Source organism: Maniola hyperantus, chromosome 19 (genome assembly GCF_902806685.2).
Source record: "Maniola hyperantus chromosome 19, iAphHyp1.2, whole genome shotgun sequence".
Classification (NCBI taxonomy): domain Eukaryota; kingdom Metazoa; phylum Arthropoda; class Insecta; order Lepidoptera; family Nymphalidae; genus Maniola; species Maniola hyperantus.
Genome location: NC_048554.1, coordinates 8,898,527 through 8,917,748, shown reverse-complemented (window position 1 = coordinate 8,917,748; position 19,222 = coordinate 8,898,527). Strand labels below are relative to the sequence as shown.

The 19,222-nt window shown below is 37.5% G+C and overlaps 2 protein-coding genes and 1 long non-coding RNA gene across 4 annotated transcripts in view; 1 reads left to right on the top strand and 2 right to left on the bottom strand.

Annotated features, from left to right (window-relative positions):
* LOC117991492 (carboxypeptidase A1-like) overlaps window positions 1-19,222 on the bottom strand; it is a 253,318-nt gene that overhangs the window by 69,035 nt on the left and 165,061 nt on the right. The window lies entirely within an intron of this gene.
* The window catches only part of RunxA (Runt related A), a 39,439-nt gene continuing 26,328 nt past the window's right edge, over window positions 6,112-19,222 (bottom strand). The window contains exons 3-5 of one of the 2 annotated variants that reach the window (XM_034978875.2): window positions 14,264-14,380; window positions 10,422-10,604; window positions 6,112-8,887 (exon numbers count right to left, since the gene is read on the bottom strand). In XM_034978875.2, coding sequence (XP_034834766.1) covers window positions 8,268-8,887; window positions 10,422-10,604; window positions 14,264-14,380 — 920 coding nt within the window. In that variant the 3' untranslated portion in view covers window positions 6,112-8,267. The remainder of the gene's footprint in view (window positions 8,888-10,421; window positions 10,605-14,263; window positions 14,381-19,222) is intronic. The other variant, XM_069504823.1, reaches the window with a different exon arrangement.
* On the top strand, window positions 16,425-19,138 carry LOC138403624 (uncharacterized). The gene is made up of 3 exons (XR_011237850.1): window positions 16,425-17,235; window positions 17,771-17,962; window positions 18,510-19,138. It is a non-coding gene; the product is annotated as an uncharacterized lncRNA (long non-coding RNA).

The window sequence follows — 19,222 nt, the reverse complement described above, 5'->3', positions numbered from 1 at the left end:
TGCTGGGCATCCATACCCCGATTTCCATCTCGACCTGTCGCGGAAGCAAAGGCATAACAATGCCTAATTTTAAAATACGAGATTTTTTTGGAAAATAATCGGCATCGAAATTCCACTTCCGGAACTAAATCATCGAACTATCTGTAACTATGCCGTCGAACTGCAATCGTGGGGGGACCGGGCGTAATTTAAAACCGCTAGGCCCCCGCGCCCCCTTGCGAAATTAAGTGCGAGGCGGTCGGTACGTGACACCGGCAAATGCGGCGTGCCTACCGTGTGTGCCCGCCTTAATTGTGAAGCTTCATTTGTAGTTTGTACCGTGTCGCCCCGGCCTTTGCGTGCACGCTATGTACACCGTCGATATTGTAACCCGCGGTTTAGACCGTACTTTAAGTAATGCCCGTCAATAAATAAGGCGCGACGAATCGGCGAGGCATCGGTGTCTCGGCTATTCGAATTGAGTAGGACAGTACGGCGGCAGAAAATAATGTACATCGGCCTTAGAATGACATTTTTCGGCTTTGTAGAGCATTGTCTCTCACAGAGACAATGCTCTTCAAATCCGAAATAATAAAGGCTTTCTAGTGTTACAATATTTTAGAACTGTAAAATAAAATATTCCTTGTATTGTCGTTGTCTATCGTCATATCAGACATTTGAATTGACTAATGCGTATTCGTATTTACGTACCTTTTCATATTCCTATTCCCCCTTAATTACGGCCTTTGTGCTTTTGTTTATGTGAAAACGCCAATTATTGCAATAACCGAGTTCGCTTCGTTTGTCTTGACGTTGCTTTGTCTAAGGGGAACAAATGAGTTTAATGAATACAATTAGTCAGCTTTAGAACATATTCACGAAGTGTAAATGTCTTTACATGTTACATTTTGTACGCACATTTTATTTATAAGCGCCTAGCGCGCGGTGTCACTCGATTTATTTATTTAACCCTTGACTGCAATCTCACCTGTTGGTAAGCGATGATGCATGTCTAAGATAGAAGCGGGCTAACCTGGATTGATGAAATGATCGATGAAAATATAAATCCTCTTCATTCCCTAGCCCGTGGGCATTGTGGAAAAACCGGCCTTATTCCTTGTCTACGTTATAAAGGCAATCTCTGCGCAAGATTTCGGCCAAGGCTTTGGCAAGGATTTTGGGCTGCGCTTTCATGAGTCAATGAATTAGAACTATTCTTTATATATATTATGTACCTTCTAGATTTCGCCGTTATGGTTGACCTCATGAACCAACAGAGTCCACTGCCGGACATTTAGCTTATAGGGACTTATAGGTAGGTATGCATGCCACGGCCTTGCGCCAACTCGTCATGATAACTCCATCGCCGGCTCACTACAAAGAACGGATCTTCTCTCAGAATGAGATGGGGTTTGGTCATGCTCTACCACGCTGACCCAGTGCGTACATACAACTAATGACCTTATCAGGTTGAGGAGGCTTTAATGACGAGTGAGAGAGGAACTTCACACACCTTCGAGAACATAATGGAAAACTCTCGGGCATGCAGGTTTCCTCAAGATGTTTTCCTTCACCGAGCAAGTGATATTTACCTAATTATAATTTTGGGTACAATGCCTCGCTGCGGTGGTCTCGATGAGGTTTAAGATTTAATTTAATTTATTTTAGTTTTAATTTAATGTTGTTTTTTAGATTTAAGTTTATTAATAGTTTATTTGTTAAGCATTGATAATAAAACTCTTACCTAATTATAATTACTAACTAAACGTACCTACCTACATAACTCGGAAAAGTTTGACGTGCGTGCTCGGGATCGAACCCCCGACCTCCAATTAGGAGGCGGACGTCTTAACCACTAGGCTATCACAGCTTCTTGTGCCAACTTCACAACAACAATTCTATTAGTTAAGTTATTATTTTTAATCAAATTTCATGTTCATTTTTAATATTTTGTACCTACGGTGGTTAACATTTTAATTTATAATGCATAATGAGCGTATATTTCAGCAAGATAGCTTTGTTGCCGTTATCTGGCCGGCACAGTGTTGTAGTTTTCGCTCGGCCGAGCGCGAAATTATTGATTGTTGTAATTAATTGCAAACACTGCGATAAAATGAATATCAATTTTAAATTATCAACAACTTATTCGATAGGTATCTATAATTAAAATAATGTTAAAATTATAAACCTGCGTAGCTAGCTGCAGTAGCGAAATAGAATTCATTAACAAGGATTTTGATACCTTTCCCTAATTAAATGACGCGATTAGGAGCTTCCTAAATTTTGCGTGGATATTAAAACTACTACTCGATTTTAGTACCTAAAGTAGTGGGGAGGGGGGGGGGGGGTGGTTTTGGTTCTTCCAAAAATTAGCCGGCCGTCTTTTCACCAAATCAAAAAGAAGACCAATTCCAATAATACTCGGCCAGTAATAGCTTTATTTCAGGCCTGGACTGTAATGTACTATTACTTTGCTTAACTTTTACCAATCAGGATATCACACAATATTCTACCTCACTGCACCACACTACACAGTAGCTGAAAATTTAAATATATGGACTAGTTTATTTAATGGAGTGCATTAATATATTGAATACGCCCGTACCTGCATTCATCAGTGCCGGACTGCACTAATCCTCATTAATTACTTTGCAATTTTAAATCTCGTTATTAACGCCCAAATACACTTTGCAGCCCAAACTATACGATAGAGATATCAATTCAATTGATTACCTATTACATATAGATAGACAGATATCTAATATAAAAACTAAAAAGATAAACTGACTGACATAACATTTGTATTTTGTGTCTTTTTGAGTTTGTATTTAAAATTAGGATCATTGATCATCTAGTTACTTAGTGTAAGTGGCACGCGCCGTTCAATTAGATGTAAATTAAATAAATAAATAACATGTTCAAAGTTTTTATAAGAACGCAAACTTATTGGAAACTTAAACCTATTACAATGTAAAGGATTATTTAAATGATAAGAAAGCTTGGGAGTGAGTTGTTTTAACAGCTTTAATAATAGTTGAATGATATTATAAAATGGTGGCAGTAAAAAACAGTGAAAGACAAGTTTAAAAAAGTCTATTAAAAATTAAAAAGCATAATATTATACAATGCAGTTTAGTTTACTTGCTCTTTATCCTGAGAAATCGAGTAGTCCCACAGGATTTTTAAAACCTAAATTCACGCGGACGAAGTCGCGGACATCATCTAGTGTATGTACTTAGTATAAGAGTTCTTATTATAAAATCTCTATCAGAGAAATCTCTATCGAAGATAATCCGTTCTAATGTCCACTTCATTTATTATTGTGGAACTACATTTAAATATTTAGGTAAAAGGAAAAGCTGACTGAAGTCCACTGCACAGGCCCGACGTACAATTTGATAGCTTGATCCAGAGTCCTGCAGTTAAATAGTTGAGCCGTTATGAGCCGCAACTTCAATAGGTATATCAGGCTTAATGAGCTCATTACTGAGCTCCGCCGTCGGGCGTAACATTTGCATATCACCTGACGTCACACTCACGCACACAGACACACAAATCGAGGTGAATTGATATTTTGTCGGGCAAACGAAACCCTGGAATAAATATCCCACCCTCATTAATTTGCGCCAATGCGAAACGATGGACAGACGGACGCCTACACAAGGCGCACCAGGCTATTGGGAAAAATATGGAGACATTTATCTAATCTACTGTGTTTATGGAAAAAATCCATAACTTTACGTAAAGTAGATAACATTCAAAACCCCAATGTGTATTGAATGATGTTAAAATGTTATTGCTTGCATAATCATTGAGCAATTTTTATAATTCTTTAAATTAAAAAAATATTAAAAATCGCTTAGGTGGTAATAAATGGTAATTCATAGGAGTTCATGGGTAGATTAAAAATGCACATAACTCCGCAAAGTTACCCTCTGAAAAACCTCCGAACCTTAAGACTTATCTACTAGGCTGTCATCATCATCATCTCCATCAAAGCAAAGCAAGCAAAGCAGTACAGGCACCTGGGTGGGTCTTGGCCTGGTCTAGCAAACTCCTTCGTCGGGGCTGGTTAGATACAGCTTCCTCCCAGCTCCGAACCCCCAAAACCCAGATGTCCTTCTCCATTCCATCAATCCTCCGACCTCTAGGTCTTCCTCGGCCTCCACGGCTCACTGTCTGGCCTTTGACGTCTTAACAACTAGGCTATCAGTACCTACCCATATTATAAATGCGAAAGTGTGTTTGTTTGTCTTTCAATCACGTCACAACCGATTGATGTGATTTTTTGCATGGGCTTAGTTAAAGACCTGGAGAGAGTGACATAGGCTTTTTATTCCGGAAAATCAAAGAGTTACCACGGGATTTTTAAAAACCTAAATCCACGCGTACGATGCTCGTGGCATCAGCTAGTAAAAAATATAATCCCTGCAGTAAAAAATATAGAATGAAATAATTAACGAAAATGATGGCCACTCTAGCGTGTCACCTGATTACCTACGATAATATATGCGAGCCCACCCAGCATCTGTACTGCGCGAAAAATCGATGGCAGCGCGATTTGGGCAATAATGAGATTTAAAATTGCGAAGTAGGTAATTAATGAGGATTAGTGCTCGCCTGACACTGATTGATGCAAGTGAGATTCAATATTTTAATGTAGGCTCCCCGCTAATTTTTATAGAGATATTCCAGTAAAGTGCGACTGTTCGTGGAAATATTGAAATCGCTTGAATATTATTTTAATGGCTCTGGAGTCTGGACGTTCTATGGTCGCTAACTATGGGTCTCATAGAAAAGTTCAGAGTCACTCAAGGGTGGTGGATAGAGCTATGCTTGGAGTTTCTCTAGGTGATCAAATCAGAAATGAGGAGATCCATAGGAGAACTAGAGAAGCTGACGTAGCTCAACGGATTGCGAAGCCGAAGTGGCTCAGAGGAGGGTGTAGCAATAAAACACTGCTCACATTTGCATTACCTATGTATTCACAAGATATCATATGGCTTACATTTACATTTTGTATTTACAAGAAAGTATGTATATGGCTGATCGCGAAACGAATACAATACAATGAGACGTCGACGTGATGATGGTATGGAAGAGAATATTATCTACTCGTGAGTCTTGTGTTGAAGAAGAACCACCGGATTTTTTAACCGATCGCATTTGATTATTGTTGTAACTGTAACAGCTGCGGAGTTTTCTTATTAGCTGCCAGTCAGCCAAAATGTCATCGGCGAGATAATGGTAGAGGTCGCATGCCTCTTCAAGGGCACATACCTACCTAATTTGGAAAGCCAATAGACGTTGGGGTCTCAAGACTCTCAAGGCGCTAGAATGGCTACCAATAACCGGAAAGCGCAGCGTTGGCAGTCCCCTTGCAGACCTCCAATAGGAGGACAGGGTGATATCAAACGAGTCACGTGGAGCCGCTACATGGCAGCGGTGCAGTGCAAGATCGTGGCGTATGGAAGTTTCTACAAGAGGCTCATCGTGTCCAGCTGTGGACATCCATCAGTTGATAGCGTTAGTAGCTTCAGACAATAATTTTATTAAGAGTCTAGTGCATTAGTCCAACTCAGTCGGCCAATGCTCTCCGCAAACACGTAAGGGTGCTCCCCTTATTATTTATGTCTATTATAAGTAGGTACGGCTTGTCGAATTCTTGGGTTTTAATAAGTAGATATAAAATTATTATAATTATCTTTGGTTGTTTGTTAGCTGAAAATAGATCCACAGATCTTAGAACGAAATTGCCTACCTATATTTATATGCGTATGTCATTAATTTCCTAGATATTCTTGGAAAATAATTACCTACTTAACAAATACTAATCAAACCCGTCGCTTTCTACGGGTGGATGATGTTATATTCAATTTCTTTATTCTATTTTCCGAATTGATATTTTCTAATTAACCACGGCTTGTAGGTTAAAGTTAAAACCATAATATTACAAATTGATTTGATATGTGTTGACGTAAATATGCTATAAGTACGTCTAGGTATAAAGACTAGTCTAAGCAAAAGCTTATTTAAAGAAGAAATGTCTGTTTCATCTTAGACTCCGTTAATCAGGCCTAAGTATGTAGTATTTTATAAGGGTAAAAGATGACATTAGTAATTAAACAAATATTACGTTCATTTAGAATTTATTTATACAAAGTGAATTCCGCTACTTACAGTCAACAAAACGTATAACAATAAGCTTTCTTACAAATAAATTGCTACGCAAGTTTTACAATTCTCAAACCATAATATCAATAAATTGTTATGATAATAATAATAATTTTAATAAAAATAATATTTACCTTAATATATAATTAAAAACAATTTTAGATGTAAATCATATATTTATATTATGTAATATAGTAAAAAATTGCTTTGGCATTTTGTTTTAGTCAAAAGTTTTTTCTAATTCAAAGGGTTTCACAACCACATTTTGTAATAATTTAAACTTGAAAAAATCGATATCTTCCGCTAGGGCTGCATGCTCAAATCATAGGTAAGTACCTACATGCTTCAAATTAAGTATAGTGAAAAAATAAAGCGGTGGCCCATTAGCATTGATCACATTTTTTGCGTAATTAGTTTTATAAATACCATTTTTTTACTAATTTGGCACCAAACGGCAAGAAGACAAATTCAATGGAACACGTAAGGCATGGCAAACCTTATTATAAACCTGTCGTGTACGGTAGGTACGATCTCATTATTTATAACAATATTAATTGTATTGTCGAAAAACGCATATAGGTAGTATAAAAGATACTTAAAATAAGGATAAGTAAAATTCAAACTAATTTATTCACATGTATTCCGACAAGTTATTTAAGATTTCGACACCTGCAAGGAAAAATATCGTAACTCACTTTTTAGGGGTTTTGAGTTACAATCATATTCATGGTGAACAAAAAATGCTCTTTTTTTGCGCTTACCAATGTATCTAATTTAACCAGTGGAAAATCGATTATTAGTCACAAAAAATAATAAAGTACTTAGCACAATAACATAATAAATTACATGTAAGTGTAGATTTTACCTTGCTTACAAACATTTTTAAGGTTAGATGGCGTTAAAGCTTAACAGAAATTAATAAGATTTATTTTAATCTTTGACGCAATCTCCTGTAAAGTTATCAAAAATGAGATACGATGTTTTTCGTAGCGGGTGTCAAATTGAAGAAAATTACCTACTAAGATAATTTAATAAGTATTTTATTATTTCTAGCTGTATGCTAGAAATAAAAATACATGTACTCTGAAAAATAGGAAGCGCTTTGATTCAAACAAAGTATAAAATTTTGTTGCCAATATTTTATTAAAAACAAAACATTATAATATAATGTTACCAAAATTTAATTAAAAGTAATATAAAAAAATCTATAAAACCTAACACAAATAAACCTGCTATTTTAATAAGAACCCTAAACTCTATTATCTACAATGGACAGATTCACATAATCAACAAATAATGTATCTTATACCTAATTTTGTATACATCTACTCAACTTTATAATTGCACAACTATTGCACTTTACAAGATGCATTTACAACAAAGTATTCACAATTTTATTTACAATCGTTTTCTTTTAAAACTACTACACATTATGTTTTTAGTAGTTCTCTAAAAAAAAGGGTTTGATGGGAAAGTTTTGCAATAAGAGGGCAATTTTTTTAAAAATAAATTAAGGAAGTTGACCTTCAAAGTTCTGTAATACTTTTATTTATTCAAAGGAAAGAGACTGGATTCCCTTTGTAACAGGTTGAGGTACCTACTGTAAAATTACTATTTTAGTAGGTACAACCAAAGCATCATTGACGACAAGAACATGGGCAAAATTGACGATCGTATTTGTCACGAATTTAGTAATACGTATACAACCTTGGTTTCATCTAAAGATGCGTAGCATAGAGCTACGTAAAATATTTGTAGGCCTTTTCCGTTAAGGTATCTGGGAGAAAAATAAAAACTAAAACAACAGTCACTGCCAAAATATCATTGATTCGTAAACAACTCGTATAATTAGGACGGGAGCGATTTTAGATTAATGATTTAATACTGGTTAAACCATTATAGATTTAACTTTATATGAATAATTACGATACCTATTTCGTTGCAATAGACGAAATCATAGTAACAATACTTCGTGTTTCGAAATTATTAAATCGTTACTCTGCATTTACTCTGTCTATAGGTATTTATAGCTTGAGGTTTTAGTGCAATAACTTGTTTTCCACTCAACTCGTAATTATTTTATAAATATGTACTCTTTTTTCTTCTTGGAGTTTTCAATACGGTCGCCATACAGTGTTGCTATCTGGTTGGGGGTTACCTCGTTGACCAAGGCTGTTAACTCTTCCGTCTTCCCCTCTTGCTGCTGCCGCGGCACAAGAGTTCCCCCCGCCTAACAATAATTCTGCTTGACCATGGTTACCATGCTGTCTATGATTGTTAGTTGTGGATGATATCTGATCCATCATAGTTTGCAACTCGTTATGATGGTTCTGCGTCGAGTGAATCGAGTTCGAGTGTAAAGGATGGAAATTGTGCGTTTGGTTAGCTGCCGTGTACAACTGGCTGTACAGCAAACTAGCCGGGAGTACAGGATAGAGGGAATTGTTGCAGTTACTACTACCGTACGACGAGTTTTGGGACCCCATTAGTGCAGGAAAGTTCGTGTTTGAATGGTTGTGCCCAATATTTGTTGTTGTGTTTGAGGTTAGTAAGTCGTCCTGGACTGGGGATTCGGGTTGGGAACTATTGTCGCTCAGCGACCTAGGTCCTGTTGATAAGCTGTAGTCTGTGTTGTTGTTGTATCGCGGCAGGAGACTGCTGTGGTGTGAAGGCGATGAACCGACCAGCCCCGACAGCTGTTGATCCAAATCAACGCCTGTCGTATCCGGGAGAACTGTACAAACAAAATGCAATATGTTAGATAGCGGCTATTGTATCGCGATAAAATGACATAATGTGATGGCGGATCTAAAATAGAGAAGTTTCATTATGTGGAAAATATTTTATTGATGTATAAGATTAAATTTTGGAAAGTCTGTTGAAAATAATATTTTAGTGAAAAATGGGCTATTCTCAAATATATTAACATAATTTTCAGTAGGTATATCCTCTACTATCTTAAAATCGTTACTATACTATTCAAATGCAAGATCCATTTTCGTGACCCGAATGATGACTTCATTGATTTCTAAATAGGTAGGGACTAGGGTAGATCAACCAATATGACAATCGGTGACATAGACGAATTTACTGCTCAAAATAGAAAAAATACGTTTCTAAATCTTTTGGGCTACAATATATTTGAGAGAATGTTTACATTGTTTTAATATGGCTATATTTTTCGTGTTGCGCGGGCACGCATCGGCAATAAATTCATCGCCTGTATCGGACGCGTCCGAGCCGTTGTAAATTATAATGAGAGCCGTTTTAATGTGCGCTCATCGAATAACACGCCTAGGAGTAGACGTAGCGCATATAATATCTACACTTATATAAGGCTTGTTCTGACTGCTGACTGATTGATGCACAGTCCAAATCAACTGGGGTTGAAAACTTGAAATAAAAATATTAGCCATGTTAAATGACTAATATTCCCCTTTCCTCTCCAACTAAGCGTCAAGCTTGTGCTAAGAGTAGGTACGACAATAGTGCAACGGGCGGGGTTTGAACCGTCGACCTTTCGGTTTTCAGTCCACTCCTTTACCGGTTGAGCTATTGAGGCATTAGGTTATTTATGTCACGTAGGAACTCAGTGAGAAATTATTTTTGAAAATTTCACCCCTAACGGGGTTAAATTGGGAGTTTTCAAGATTTTTTCCTTTCCGTACGGTTTTAAGGAGGATGCATCATGGTTTTTTTTGACCCATTGGCCACTAACTTTAGCAGAGGTGTAGGTTGCATATATCTCCTCTTTTTCAAAGGGAAGGGCATCGTTCCTTTATGTGCGCGCTGCGTCGGCGGGCAGTCGCGTCCACAACGTTGCCCGTACGGTTTTAAGGAGGATGTCAGTCGTAAACCATGTTGGTACATTTAATTTCACCATGCTGGTTTGATAGTTTATAGACTATCATACCCCAAACATTGTTTCCATTCTTTTTATGGTTAAATATCGATGGAAATATAGGCATGTAAGTATGTACGAAAGCTTGTTGAAATCGATGTGAGTGTTATCGTTTTCTTTTATATGTATCAATATTTAGCAGCATCGTTTTAGGTCATAACCTATAATTTAACTTCCATTTACAGTTTCATTTCTGCGTAGTTCAAGTCCTACGTAAAGGTCCGCTCAGCTACCTATCTACTGTCTGCTCAGCTGAGTGCAGGAGGGTTGTGAGAAGAAATAATTCACCAGCGCGCAGCGCCCCCAATGCTTATAATTATTCAAGCTCCAATGGTTATAATTATTCAAACTTTTACTGTCATTTTACCTGTGTTATTCGTAAAGTCCTGCGTAGATGACTGGTCAGGTACAGTCCCCGCGAAGCCGAGAGCAGGAGGGTTGAACTGTGAGGCGGCAGGCGCGGCGCACGACGGGAGGTACGCGGGATATGCGCCCGCGCCGCCGTAGCCCCAGTGGGAGTTACTCGAGCTCAGTCCAAATTGGCTCATATCTAGAAAAATTATTCGGGTTCGTATAATTCATTTAAAAAAATCTCTAGCTTTAAGCTCTCTGGATATTTTTTCGGGTTCCGTACTTCAAAAGGAACCCTTATAGGATAGGATCACTTCGTTGTCTGTCTGTCTGTCTATCTATCGTGTCTGTCAAGAAACTTCCCGGTACTTCCCGTTGACCTATAGAATCATGAAATTTGGCAGGTACTCGTAGGAAGGTCTTATAGCACTGCACGTAAAAAGACAAATCCAAAAACCGTCTAATAGGTTTTGATTTATCATGCAAGATGTCGAAAAAATACATGAGTACGGAACGCGAGTCTGACTCGCACTTGCCGGTTTTTTAATGTAAAAAATAGCGTGCAAGCGAGCAGGTAGGTCACCTAATATTAAGTGATAACATGTGCAGCACTAGAGGACGTTAGGATACGTAGCCGGCTTTTCAGTAATGTGTTGATCCACCCATGTTGAAATACAGTGGGAACACCCACCGAAGGGACCACCAAGCAGCACCAGAGGAACTGCCAATGTGTTGCCGGTTTCTCAGAGATTTTTAGATCTACCCTTTGAATTAGCCTATGTTGGAATCCAGTAGGACCACCGCCGAAGGCAGTTGATTCCATAATTTGCATGTTGTTGTTGCATGGCCCAACCATGGCACAACGGATGGTCAAAGCAAACCACAGATTTGTCCAGATTTGCAACTCAAAGGAGGCCCCCTCAGTCCCTCTCGCTCAAGCAGATTTTCTTACTTGTGAAATGTCATTCCTTCTACACTTGACGTTGTTTGTCAAATACTCACGTACAAATACATTTTGACAAACAAAAAAGAGTGTCCACGGTGATAAGGACAAAGATAATCATTTTGTCACGTTCTAACAAGAGCTTAAATGCATTTAGCTATCTCGCTCTAGCAGTAAGTGTCACAATAGGGCTACTTCTAACAGTCCTTATTCTGAGAAGCAAACTAATGAAAAGAAGTGAGCTACAAAACATCTATTGTCATCGATCACGGCTCTATACAAGACACCGATACCAATCCATACCAGTATTATAAATGCGAAAGTGTGTCTGTCTGCTAGCTTTTCACGGCCCATCCGTTCTACCGATTTTGATGAAATTTGGTACAGAGATAGCTTACATCGCGGGGAAGGACCGTAAGCTACTTTTTATCCCGGAAAATCAAAGTGTTCCCACAGGATTTGAGAAACCTAAATCCACGCGGACAAAGTCGCGGGCATCATCTAGCGTCTTTAAGCTCCTTTTTGAAAAAAAAATCGAGAGTTTCTCGTCTTTTTTAATTATTAACTGATAGGTACATTATAGATACCACAGATTACTTAGCACGATAGAAAAAAGTGACGTACCGTAGTCAAAAACCGATGCTAATGTTACTAATTTATCAACGCTTGTTTACTTTTTCTGACTACTTAGTAGGTAAGAGTTTATAACACCCGACGGGAATTGCTGCGTGAGTTGATAAAAGTTTATACACATTTGAGAATCATAATTGAAAAGTTAAAAAAGGTAAACGCAAAAAATTTCAAATGTTTTTTTTAAATCCTTGAAAAAGACAGACTCGATATTTATTCTCCTCACAGAGCAGCCGAAATAACACAATAGCGCTTATAAAGATATCGGGCGTCGGGAGTGGACAAAACGCACGCCAGCGAGATCCTGCGTCCACTTTATTTTTTCCGGAGCATTACAGGCTTTTATTTTTCGGTATCACGGTTCCGTTTTTGGCCGACGATCGGCAGACTCGGTTTTTATACGATACGCGCCCGGCCGAGTCGATTGGTGAATATTTTTCAGGGTTCCGTACCCGAAGTGTGCCAACGGGACCCTGTTACTAAGCCTCCGCTGTCCGTCCGTCCGCCTGACTGTCAGTGGGGTGTAACTCGTAAATGTAATTGGTAGAGAGTAGAAATTTTCACATAAAGTGTATTTCTTTTGCGCTATAACAACAAATAATGAAAATTTCAAAATGGCATCTTGAAAGACGTATAAAGTGTTATTTCTTGCACGGAACCCTTAAAAAACCGTACCGTACCGTACCGTACCCGTACCGTACCGTAACCGTACCGTATAAAAAGTGGCCGGTTTTTTATACGGTATATGTGAATATTTTTTAGGGTTTCGTACACTAAGAGTGCCAAGGGACCCTATTACTAAACCTCCGCAGTCCGTCCATCAATCCGTCCGTCCGTCCGTCCGTTTAATAGGTAGTAAGTTGAAGTTTTCACAGAAAGTGTATTTCTATTGCCGCTAAAGGTAACAACAAATAATTAAAATTGCAAAATGGCGCCATGAAAATTTAAAAGTGTTATTTCTTGTAAATTGGTACGGAACCGTAGACTTCGTATGCGAGTCCGATTCGCACTTGGCCGGTTTTTCATACGATACGCGCCCGCCGCGTCGATTTGTGAATGTTTTTTTCACGTTTTGACCCGCTCGAGTTGTTTTAGGCCGGTGGATTTTAGCGGGCTCGATGCATGCTTGTTCGATTGGGTTCGCAGTCAGCTCTCATCTAGATTTTTTTTCGGCGACTGATTGAATCCGCGCTTTAGTAAGCGTAGTTTAGCGTATCGCCGCGCGGTTTCAGTGACTCATTCACTTTTGAGCTATCAAACGCGTTAAGTATGAGGTTTGTGCGCGGTTTCCAATTTAGATGGTTCGATTGCGTTGTCATTTGTTTTATTATTGTTGTGCTCTATTCTGAATTGTAACAACAATTTCGCTACAAAACTTTTAAAGTTTCCCATTATTACTTACTAGCTGATGCCCTCCACTTCGTCCGCGTGGATTTCGGTTTTTAAAATCCCGTGAGAACCGTTAAAGTGTTGGGCCGTGAAAAGCTAGCAGATAGACAGACAGACTGGCATATAGATACACTTTCGCATTTATAATAGTAGTAGGTACGTATAATCATGTCGAGTCGTAAAGAAGATAGAAAGTTACTAGGTAGGTGATCCTTACTAGGTCATCTACATTGACTTGATCCAAAAAATCTTTTTTCTCAAAGATCTCTATAACGTAGACTAAGACTAAGTAGGTCTAGGATTAATTTTGAGGTAGGTACCAACATAAACAACTTAAGTCTAGCACCAGCAGTATGAAATATTATGTACTTACGTTGATATGTCACATAGATAAGTACGCGGTGTCTCATAATAGGGTTTTGAACTGTAGTCATAAAATGATGTGATTTTTTGTATAGTGGTAGTTTATGGGGCTATAGAATTCATTATTAAAGAGTATAATTTTAAAAAAATCATGATTTATATTCATTTTTTTTTAATAATTAATTACTACGCCACGCTGTGCGAAAAGCTATTTAAGTATGACGTCACGAAACGTAAACGGCAAATATTAAAAAAAAATTAACATACCAAATATTTTCCCGCAGAAATTACCTAAGCAGTTACTCTATTTGTATTTTTATGTTAAATTTTTTTTTAAAATTGTCGTTGTAATACAGATTGTGACGTCATTATTCGCCTTCCGTATAGCATGACGTTCATGTTAAGAATAAATAAAAATCATGATTTTATTTGTATTATTATCTTTAATAATGAATTCTAGCCCCATAAACTACCGCTTTTCAAAAAATCTCTTCATTTTATTACTTCAGACCAAGACCCTATTAGTTACTTACTTTGACACGAAGTGATGGGCGGCATCCTGAAGCCTCCAAGTGGGTCCGGCGGGAAGGGGAACGGGCGCTGACCAAACGCGAAGTGGAACTGCTGCTGCTGCCCTAGCAGAGACAACACTACATCAGTAGGATACAAGCTGCTCTTAGTACTAAGCATGGAATTTTTCTATTTACGTTTTTATATGGCAAGTGAGCCTATACAGGGTGTAATACAGAACGCTGGCAAAAAAGAAGACAGGTGACAGTACTTACCTACTGATGATTACTGATATGATTTACCACAAAAAAACTAACAAAAACATCCTATATTTTGTAAAAGTTCGCGATATATTGCAAATAAAACATCTGACTGAAGATAGAGGTAAACGAACGTTGCGTAAGTAGGCCACTCGGAGTCAATGTCGCGTCGTAGGTGCATTGACCCGAGTTTTGCACACGTTTTCCGGATTAGAAAAATACTAATTCACTAAAACTACAAATTGAGGCAAATGGTTATTGGTATTGGATTGTGTTTAGGTAGTATAACAATAACGCTAAGTTTTTGCTAGCGTTCTGGTTACACCCTGTATTTATTGTCAAATCTAGTGATAGGTACCTAACAATCAGGGGCGAATTTGATACCTTGGCTGTAAAGATGGGCGTTATTGGCTATTTATGTCAACGGTTAATCAACAGTTATTTAGTTTCTATACCGATATTGATAACCGTTGCCGAATATCGGTATCAAAGTTGTGTTTCAACTAATTTAATATGCGCAACGCGCAGCGGTTTCCCTAGTAGTAACTAAGCTAGCTGCCGTATCAATACCGTCTGTATAGCTAGCGCGCGCATATTCACTAAAATAAAACCAGTTTGACTTTCATGAATATCGTGAAGTAATCACAACCTTAAGTTCATAGCAGCAAAGTTAAAGGAGACTGCCCACCAATGGTATCGCTATAGATATAGATGTACACCGAAATGGTGAAATTAGTAATTCCTGTTTTTAATTTTAAAAAACATTTAAAATGTTACGAAATAAAAAAACAGCCGTATAATTAGAAACTGACCGAAATAAAAGTAGTTGTTTTGTTCATTTTCCTGACATTAGCAAAACATGTAGTGACGCGAATCAAGGAATCGATAAGCTTAGGTCGATTATGATGACGTCTTGCTTCGACTTCCGATTATTACTTTCATGCATCAATCCTTATTACAATCGCAATAATTGTTGTGATTGGCTGAATTTTTGGTATTCTTGTTGCAACAATGCAAATGCATTATAGGCCTCAACCCGTACCACGCCTCAACCAATTGTAGCGGACATTAATTTTATTTTATTTTTTTATTTTATTTTATTTTATTAGATATGCCAACGATAAATTGTAACATTATTCACAAATATTAAAAACATGTCACAAACAATTCCAGTCCTACTACAATCATCAATTATAGGCATATACAGCATTACATAAGTCTCCGATTGTGTTAACAATAAGCTACCTACATTACAAACTTTTAACATTAACTAATTAATAAATATAATCTACAGCTAAATTAATAGATACAATTGCTTAATTAATGAAATTAGTTACTCATTGCATAAAAATTAAAAATTAATTAAATTAGATAAGAGTCAGATAACGATAACATACAAATATAAGATAATTAACAAAATCGAGCCCCTGTCGTTATTACAATAGCAATAGAATTATTACAATAGTTCTGATTGGTTGAATTTATGGTATAGTCCGCGACAGGTTGAGATGGCAATCGGGGTATGAGGTGAGGGGACGCCCCGCACACCCACCCGCATTCGCACGCACCGATTAAACACGGGGGGTGTTAGTGCGTTCCCTTCCCGATTGTCATTTCAACCTGTCGCGTAGGTACTATATTCATATTGCAATGCATTGTAGCAAATAGTGAGCGTCAACAAATAGGTGATTGCGATCGCGACATTGTAGCTGTAATTTCACCGTAATCGAGAGGTTGTCGAATGTCAAATCTAAATGGTGAATCTTCAAAAAAAGATCGATTTTTAGATCGATTCGAATCGAAATCTGAGGAACGGATTAAAAAAAATCGAGGTCTGGAATATTTATTTCGCAAAAATATATCTTCGATTTTTTCGATACCTATTATTTTAATTAAAAATCAAATTAGTTAGTACCAGTTATGAAAAAATACCTAATAGGGTATACATATTATATTGATATTCTTCCCAACACTTCTCGGTTTCTGGGTACCTATCTGAATTTGATCAACTATAGTCGAATTTTTAATTTTGGACGTTTTTATGAAAAATAAATAGTGCAGGGGGCAAAAAGATATCAATGGTATGAATGACCAACTAACTTGGTAAAGTAGCTACGGGTAACTTTAAAACGTGTCAAACATTGTGAGTCAATAGTTCAATAGAATTAAAGGTAGAACATGCTGTAAATTGTTTAATAACATCAAATAATTACTCAATAAAAAACATATTTATGTACATAAATCATATTCTAAAACCCTTTTTTTAAAAAATTATACCAATGTTACCCATATATATGTACTTATTTTATTTTAGTAGTTATTTACTAGTTTTATATTGCTTCTTTTTTACTCTGTTTGCGTGAACTCAATCTAAAATAAAGAAGCAAAAATCGGAACGTAGATCGATTTTCTTGTCACAAAAATAGATTCTTTGAAAATCGATATCGGATCGATATGACATCCCTAATGTCAAATAAATTGTTTGTTTTTAATTCGTTCTCTGTGGTTGTTCAGCTAAAGCACAGAACACTATTACTGCTGTTTAATTTTTTGTTTAATCACTATTTAATAATTAGACAAAGTGATCTAGGAATCTACAGACGCCTAGTTAGTTGTAGACATAGATAATACACATTATTATGTTATGGAAAATCCATCAAGTCGGTGTGGTAATTTGTTCCTTCCGGGACTCTCCACTGCGACTTTTGGATCTTGGAATTCACCTGCACCAGTAGGTAAGTAATAAATAAATAATTATTTGGTTTATATAAGAGTGTTAGGGCAGAGTGAACTAAAGTGAGGAAACTCTCGGCTTGATTCTGAATCGACGATATGTCAAATAATAGGTTAAGGTTATTCTTTTTAAAAAAAGAAGAAAGAAAGAAAAGAAAGGTGACGTGAAAACGGTAAAATCATGGAAAATAGGGCTACATTAGAGCTATTTGCGTGATGTCGAAGCCTCGACGTTTTATTAGAAGTAACCAACTGTCGTGAAATGTGGTTAGAACACCTTTTGAGAACATTACGGAGAACTCTCAAGCGTACAGGTTTCCTTACGATGTTTTCCTTCACCGTTAAAGAAAGTGATATTTAATTGCTTAAAACGCCCATAACTAACAGTTGAGTTGTGTCTTTGTTTGTGTTGATTGTGTGAGTCGTTGTATCTTATCATTATTCACTTAATTAACTGATTAAAAACAATTAACTGATCAAAGAAGAATTGCAAATGCTTTTGAAATTATCTAATATTGTAAATATATGATTTGACAGATTTGACATGAACATGTCATTTGCATGGAGTGTTTTGGTTCATCACAAAAAGCTCTCCTAGCCGGGCTAGCACCTGCTGCTTTATTTGGACACAGAGTGCGAGTTATGCATGTGGCATATCTCTACGTCCTCGCACAGCCTTCAGACTCTGAGGAAAGAAATATTATTCTGCGTTGGATTTCTGCACACTTGGTATGTATAATAATGAAAAGTACTACTTACCCATTAGACAGCCTATACAGATGAAGTGGCATATGCAGATATGTTACCCGCTTAAATACCTGTATTTTACCAGTCATAGTACCTATACTATGTACATTCAATCTGTACTGTATGAACTATTATCTGTACATGTTGCAATGTTTAACATATAGTTATGTATTCTGTATGTGTTATTTCGATTTGTAACTAGTAATTACTTAATCATCATCATGATCAACCCATCACCGGCTCGCTACAGAGCATGGGTCTCCTTACAGAGTGAGAAGGGCCATAGTCTCCCATGCTGGCCAAGTGGATTGATTGGCATACTTCACACATCTTTCAGGACAGTATAGTGAATGCATGCAGGTTTCCTCACGATGTTTTCCTTCACCTTTAAAGAAAGTGATATTTAATTGCTTAAAACACACATAACTTACACAAGTTAGAGGTGTGTATACCTATCTTATCATCATTCAATTCACTTAATTAACTGATTAAAAGCAATTTTTAACATATAGTTATGTATTCTGTATAGGTGACGCCTCGCTGTGGCATGACGCCGCGTGCATCGCTGCGGGCTTAGGTGTTCCACGTGAGCGCGAGGCCTTCTACACGTCACGGCTAGACGCGGTGCCTATATGTGTGCTACCAATGCCAGAGCGCAGCTAGCGGATACCCATAGTATGCGACAGGTCAAGATGACAATCGGGGTATGAGGCTGGGGACGCTCCGCACAGCCGCACGTCACCCCGATTGTCATCTTGACCTGTCGCGTTCTATAGAATGCTGCCGCATCGTTGCCGACGTAGGACGAAAGCGTCAAGCTTGTGCTACCTGAGTAGGTACGACAGTAGTGCGACAGGTGGGGTTTGAACCGGCGACCCTTCGGATTTCAGTCCACACCTTTAACTGTTGAGCTATTGAGGCTTCTATAATATAGATTTCTTTAGAAATATATTTAATAAAGCGAAATATTTCAGTAAAACGTAAGTTAGCAGCGAATTAACAGTTTCGAAAATTCTAATTTCGGAGGTCGTTCTTCACCATATTTCTGCGGAATCCGGAGGTTTAGATTTTTTTAAAATGTGTAATTAAATGTAATAAAACTATCCTAAAAATTAAGCTCTATTTTATTAGTGGACAACTTATTTGGTAGCGATACTGAGTCCCATAGTCACTTGGGCAATGGCCTTTGATCATTGACATAGGTCAAACTATAGTGGACGCCTGCACGAATAGTTTGCCACA